General features: G+C 51.1%; 1 protein-coding gene across 2 annotated transcripts in view; it reads right to left on the reverse strand.

Moving 5' to 3' along the window:
* The window catches only part of GALNT10 (polypeptide N-acetylgalactosaminyltransferase 10), a 231,856-nt gene extending 229,433 nt beyond the window's left edge, over positions 1 to 2,423 (reverse strand). Inside the window, exon 1 of one of the 2 annotated variants that reach the window (XM_023227110.3) lies at positions 2,119 to 2,423. In XM_023227110.3, the coding sequence (XP_023082878.1) occupies positions 2,119 to 2,277 (159 nt within the window). In that variant the 5' untranslated portion in view covers positions 2,278 to 2,423. The remainder of the gene's footprint in view (positions 1 to 2,118) is intronic. The other variant, XM_023227111.3, reaches the window with a different exon arrangement.
* Positions 2,424 to 7,119: the final 4,696 nt, after the last annotated feature.

The raw sequence follows: 7,119 nt of genomic DNA on the forward strand, positions 1-7,119 counted from the left end.
CTCCTCCTCTTCATGCTATTCCAGAGAAAAAGAAATAAACAAAAACTAGATCTTCCCAGATGAGCCTGTCTATCCATTTCAGTTAGGGGCTCTGAGCAGCACCCAGCTGTTGCTCCCTGCTCTCCCTGCCCAAAAGGCTGCCTTACTCCATCAATACCCTCTTGCACAAGTGAGTAATTTACTTTGAAAGCTCAGGCCAAACTGGCAGTTAACCTTGACCTTCTCTACACATCTGGGTCAATAGAAATGAAAATCAGGACGTCTTTGGCATCTATAGTAAATGAAATACAAAGGCTTTCTCCAAGCAGAGGCAGAATGTCAAGCGCTATTTTAGAATGGGCTACAGCTATTCTAAGGGAGGGTTTTGCATTAGGGTAGGACACTCCCCCTTGACCTGGGGCTGTGTCCAGTATGGAGCCTCCACAGCTAGGGATGCTACAAGGAACTCTGGACTCAAAACAGAAAAAAAGAAGTGACCATTGTATTCCTCATTGATTAACTGATAGTATCACAGAATGTTAGAGCTGGACCAATAATCATGGTTTACAGATCAAGAAAGTAAGGCTCAGAGAAGGAGATGAAAGGTGATCAAGGACACACACAGTAAGTTAGTGGTAGAGCTGAGGTCAGAACCCTGGAACTCCTGACTCTGATGCTGGTACAGAATAGGAACAGAGGAAAGAGATTTCATGAAAGGAAAACCCACACAGATACAGAATATCAGGGAGAGAGGTCTAAGCTAACTGTCAGGGTTTGAACCAGGGGTTTAGGAAAGAGACGGAAACCTTAGTTTCTAAACAGTAAGCTCTACCAGAAAGATCAATGAGACCCTCTGGGATGCTTTGCAACAATTAACAGAGTGACAGGCGAAGCTCAAATTGGTCAGCTCTGTAGCAAAGAGCCCTCTGCGCTCCAGATGCCAGACTGCCTAGACAGCAGCCTAATACTGGGAAGAACAAGGAAAACCATCAATCTCAGAAAAGCCAGCCTCTTTCGTCAAGGCCAGCCAACAATCAGTCAAGTCTGACCCTGATACACAAATTATCCACTTCTCATGGGACCAGAGAAATCCCATAAGAAAGCCTGAAATGTTCCACTATACGAAACAGTCTAAGCAATACACTCACTAGCACCTCCTGGGAGGGTGGGAGTGATGTGACAGAGCTTCTGCTATCAGGGAGCTGCTAGTCTAAATGCATGCACGCACACATACACACAAACATACATGGGTAAGTTCAAAGGAGGCAGAAACCATTCCGATCCCTGTTTTGGCTGCAGTAAACACTACAACTAACCAGACTAGACAAGTTCAGAAGAGACAGGGAAGGCTTCTGGTGTTCCATCCTCAGGACGCTGGGCACCAATAGCCTCTGGGACATTTTGGGGGGTCCCTCCACCAGAGCCCCACCTCTGGACTCCCATAAGGTCAAAGGCAGCAGGTACCTCAAGGACCAGAAGCTTACCCCCTTTTCCACCCCCAGGGGCTTGAAGCTTCAAGGAGAGCGTGATCTTTACATTCTGCAAGGAATCCACAGGATCTGAGAAAGGAAAAGGCTAGAGTTGCTGGTGGGGGGGTGGGGGGGGGGGTAGGCGGGCGCTGTTGAATAAATGGGGAGAGGAGGAAGGCCTGGATGTCTCGTTGGGCAGACGAGAAATCAGGAAAAGGGCTGACCTGAGTAAAGAACACTGGGATCAGCAGGTAGGGGTTGTTGGGGGGTGGGAGGAGGGGAGCAGAGAGGACCTGGACACCAAATAGAAGAACCAGAATCTGCATTCCTATTGGCACAAGGCAGGAGTCATTCTGGGATACAGGGATGCAGATAGGATCCTTCAAAAGAGATCCGCTGGAAGACCTCAAGGAGCACCAGACAGAAAGGAAGGCGGTAACATGTGAGAAATAGCGTCCTGGGTTCTAGTTCGGACTCAGTCTCTGACTGGCTTGGGACCCTGGAGGAGTCCCGACAGAACTCAATTTTCCCATCCGGAAAATGGGAAGAGCTTTACAGTCTCGGAGCTGACTCTGAGGCGGCAGACAGCAGAAGGTGGAGGAAGGAACCACAGGCTAAAAGTGAATTCGGGAAGGGGGTGTTCCCGGCCTGTAGCAACGGGGGGACTCACCTGTCCCGCCGCCGGCGCCACCGCCGCCCCCGATCCCCCAGGGGTGCCGTCGGGCTGCCGCTCGCGGTACAGCGCCCAAAGCCCCACGTTGGGCAGGAGGACCAGGGCCGCCAGCACCAGCGCCACCGCCTGCAGGAGCCGCTTCTCCTTCCGCCTCATCGGGGCCGGTCAGCCCCGCCGCGCCGCGCCCCGCCGGCTCCGCCGCGCCGCCCCCAGCTCCGAGCGTCCGCCAGTCCGCCCGGCGGCGGCAGCAGCTCAGCGAGCAGAAGCGGCCGCGGCGCCGGCCCCGCTCCAACTCCGCGGCACTTCCGCCGCTCGCCGGCCGGGGAGCCGGGCGCCGCCACCCTGTCGCCGCCATAGGGGGGTCGTGGCCGCCGCCGCCGCCGCCCCTGGGCCCCGCTAAGTCGCCCGCCCCGCGCCGCCAGCCCCCGCATCGGTCGCCGAGTCTCTGCGCCACCAGCCTAGGCCCTCTCGAGGAGCGTCTCGGTCCTCCTGGGCGCGGCAGGGTGCCGGGCCAGAGCGCTTCCCCCTTCTCGAGCTGCGATGGTGCGTCCCGCTCCTCGGCGGCTCCCCCGCCCTCGGGAGCTTTGCGAAAGTCCCGGAGTTGGCGAGTTGGGCGCTAACTGGTGCGGGCTGGGCACCGCTGGGTGGGGTGCATGTTCGCGCGCCTGGGTACCCTGCCCGGCAACCTCCGCCCGGGACTGCAGCCGAACGTTTACTGCCTCTCTGGGGATATGCAAATAGTGCTGGGTCCCCGCCGAGCTTTCAGCGCCTGCAGCCCCCGGGGCTGTCACTTCCAGCCCACCTAGGCTCGGCCCCCAGGACCTGCGGACCTATTTTGACCCCGGGGACTCGGTGTTCCCGGCCATGAAACGGGGCCACAGCCGTGCTCCACGCTCACTGTTCCGCGGGCGGGCCCTGGTTTTCTTCCTCTAGGAGGCCCCTGGCGTTAGTTGTGAACGCCCTCTGCAAACTGTGGGGAGCTGTGCCCGCCCGCCGCCCGTCTGTAGATCCTGCAAACCGGCGGGTAGGTGACAGTAGCCTCTCTGAAGCACCTTTCCTCACGCACGTCCAACCCACTTAGAGTTAGAATGCCCTGCATTCTCACGCGTGCTTTTGGACCCTCAGCGCACTGAGCTCTTCCCGGAAAGCTCTCAGCGAACCGTTGGCGAGCGCCTACTATGTGCCAAACACTGTGCCAGGCTCTGGGATGAAATGAAAACAGACCTGAGCCCTGACATCTGGGAGCTGAAACATGAAACACGTAATTTCACTAGACCGGGCAATGTGTCTGTAACTGTGGCGAGGGCTTTGACAGAGGAGTCGGGCTTCTGGGCGATGCGGAGGGCCGCGGAGCTGGACTCCGACGGTGATGCCAGCCAGCGGCTCCTCCTCGGTGGCGCTTGACACTGGTCACTTAGCTGCCTCCTTCCTGATGCGGAGGAACGGAGCACCCCCTTGGCTGCATTCCTCTCTGCCACCCCCACATTCGTCCTTTTGATTCTCTGCTTCTCTAGCTCAGCCGCTGACCCTGGTGCCTAGCTGCCCCCAGTCCTTGACCAGCGTTCTGACAACTCTTGCCTCCCAGTTCTTCCAGCTCCAGGCTGAGCGATGGGGATTCAGTTTTCTGACATCATAGCTCAGTTCTTGATTTTTGCAGCAAAACCTTCAAAGCTTCCATCACCTCGGCTCTAGAGTCCACCATGCTCCTCGCCTGTGACCTGCTAGGGCTGATCAGACGTTCTGTCTCCTGCCCTGCCCTGCCCTGCCCTGCCCCGAGCTTCGCTCAGCCTGTTGCAGGCTTTGTGTTTTCCTTCTTGTGGTGTTGATCACGCAGCTCCTTCTACCCATAGAACCCCCTCCTCTAGGTCGGTGGAAATCTTGTTCATCCTTCCCTGTCTAGTTGAACTGCCACCTCCTCCACGAAGTCTTCTAAAACTCCTCCTCAGGGAACTGTTGTCTTTCTTCGGATTTCCATCACAATAATGCTTACCTTTTATTGAGTGCTTACTCTATGTCAGGCACCATGTTAAACCCTTGACATGCATTACCTCTTTAAATGCTCAGTTACCCTGTGAGGTGCGTACTTTTCTCAAGCCCATTGGCGAATGAGACTCAGATTTAAAAATTCATGTAATCCCAGCACTTTGGGAGGCCAAGGTGGGCAGATCACGAGGTCAAGAGATCGAGACCATCCTGGCCAACATGGTGAAACCCCGTCTCTACTAAAAATACAAAAATTAGCTGGGCGTGGTGGCAGGTGCCTGTAATCCCAGCTACTTGGGAGGCTGAGGCAGGAGAATCGCTTGAACCCAGGAAGTGGAGGTTGCAGTGAGCTGAGATCGTGCCACTGCACTCCAGCCTGGCAACAGAGCGAGACTCTGTCTCAAAAAACAAAACAAAAACAGAAACAAACAAAAAAAGAATGTGGCAGCCAGAATGATCTTGTTTTATCCAAGGTTAGATAGTATCGCCCCTCTGCTCAAATCCCTCCGGTGGCTTCCCACCTCCCATTAGGTTCCTAAGAAAGTACAGGATCCTACAAGCCCATATATGATCAGCCCTCACTCCTTACTGTCCTTATTGTGCCCCAGTGACATTGGCCTCCTTGCTGTTCCTCAGAGCATGCCTCAGGTAGGCACAGTCCTGCCTCAGGACATTTGCACCTGGTGTTACCTCTGCCTAGAATGGCCATTTTTCTATTTCTAGTTCCTAACTCTATGTCTTTTTTAAAACACATTTTTTTTTTGTGATAAACATACGTAAAACTGATCATTTGAACTATTTTAAAGTATACAATTCAGCGGCATTATGTAAATGCACATTGTTGTGCAGCCATCATGGCTATCTATCTCCAGAACTGGTCACCTGAAACTCTGTACCCATTAAACATTAACTCCCTATTCCCCTCTCGCCACAACTGCTGGTAACCACCCACCATTCTGCTTTATCCTTTTTGAATTTAACTATTCTAGGTACCTCATGTAAGTGGAATCATATCATATTAGTTATTTTGTTTCCGGTTTATTTCACTTATAATATTTTTCAGATTCACCCATGTTGTTACATGTGTCTGAGTTTCATTCCTGTTTTTTTTTTTTTTTTTTTTTTTTTAACACAGTGTCTTACTCTGTTGCCCAGGCAGGTGTGCAGTGGTGTGGTCACTGGTACAGTCATAGGATCATAGCCGGTTGCAGCCTCAAACTCCTGGGCTGAAGCCACCCTCCCACCTCAGCCTCCTAAGTAGCTAGGACTACAGGCCCATGACACCACACCCAGCTAATTTTTAAAAAATATTTTGTGGAGACCGGGTCTAGCTGTGTTGCCCAGGCTGGTCTTGAACTTCGGGCCTCAAATGATCCTCCCACCTTGGCCTCCCAAAGTGCTGGGATTACAGGTGTAAGCCACTATGCTCAGCCAAATTCCATTCCTTTTTTCAAGATTGAATACTGTTCCATTGTATGCATGCCATGTTTTGTTTATTCATTCATCCATAGGTGGACATTTGGGTTGTTTCTACCTTTTGGCTACTGTGAATAATGTTGCTATGAATAGCCCTATGTCTTTTATACTGCAGTGCATACACAGTGTTTATGTAATTAGATAATGTTGCAAAAACTTTTATGTGCTGCTATAGCACTGAGCACAATGCTGGTAACAGAGCAACTAGAATGTTCTTTTTACAAACACAAGGCTAACTCTGCTGCTAGGACTTGCCTATGATTTCTCTTCATGTTAGAATATGTCTATGAAGCCAGGCATGGTGGCATGTGTCTGTAGTCCTGTCTACTCTGGAGGCTGAGGTGAGAGGATTGAGCCCAGGAGTTCAGGCTGCAGTGAGCTATGATCACACAATTGTACTCCAGCCTGGGTAACAAAGCAAGACCAAGTCTTTCAAAACAAATAAACAAAAAACAGCCCATAATCTATGAGAATCCTTACCCTACATTATTTGACCCAACTTCTAATTTTTGCCTTCTTTCCTTCTCTTCTAGTTACACTGGTCTTGCTATATTCCTCAAATATATACCAAATTGGTGATTCCCTCAGGGCCTTTGCAAGTTTACTGTGCCCTTGTCTGGAAACCTCTTCCTCTACAGCTTTGCATGGTTCTCTCTCCGCCTTCTCTCAGGAAGCAGATCAGAGGTCCTGCCTGAGAGAGAGCTTCCCTGACCATCAGGTCTAAGATATCAACTAGCACCACCATCATCTCCATTTGCTTGATTTTTCTTCAGAGCAGGTATCATTTCTGGTCTCCCTCTCTAGAATGCGAGTTCCAAACAGACAGGAATTTTGTATTTATTTGCCTTCTATGGTGTCCCCTGCCTCTGTCAGCACATAAAGGCATGCACTGTTCAACAACATTTCAGTCAACAACGAACTGTATATACACGATGGTGTTCCTATAAGACTATAATACTCTATTTTTGCTGTACCTTTTCTATGTTTAGTTTTGCTTAAATACACAAATACCATTGTGTTACAATTGCCTACAGTATTCAGGACAGAAACATGCTGTACAGGGTTGTAGCCTGGCAGTAACAGGCTATACTCTGCAGCCTAGGTGTGTAGTAGGCTATCTTATCTAAGTTTGTGCAAGTATGCTTTATGATGTCCTCTATGAGAAATCACCTAATGACACATTTCACAGAATATATCCCCATTGCTAAGCCATGCACAATTGTATTTCCCTTCACAATGAATCAGAAAACTGGTGCTCCTTCCAGGCGGAAGAACTTACAGAAAGAATCCCCCCTCTCCTTATGCTAAAGCAGCCAGAGCAGAGCCAAGGTGTGTGGATTTCAGCTCATATTCCCACCCAGCCACACAAACTAAGCTGTGGCCTTTCCCAGGTCTGGCACACAGCAGGTGCTCAATAAGCACCTGTTAAGTGAAGTGCTGTATAGCAGTGGAGATCAAGTACAGGAGGGAAGATACTCAGCGTCTCTCTCCTTCCCATCCCCTCTTCTAGCTCCTTAGAAGATTCTGCACAAAATTGGA

This window comes from Piliocolobus tephrosceles, chromosome 4 (assembly GCF_002776525.5).
Source record: "Piliocolobus tephrosceles isolate RC106 chromosome 4, ASM277652v3, whole genome shotgun sequence".
Taxonomy (NCBI): Eukaryota; Metazoa; Chordata; class Mammalia; order Primates; family Cercopithecidae; genus Piliocolobus; species Piliocolobus tephrosceles.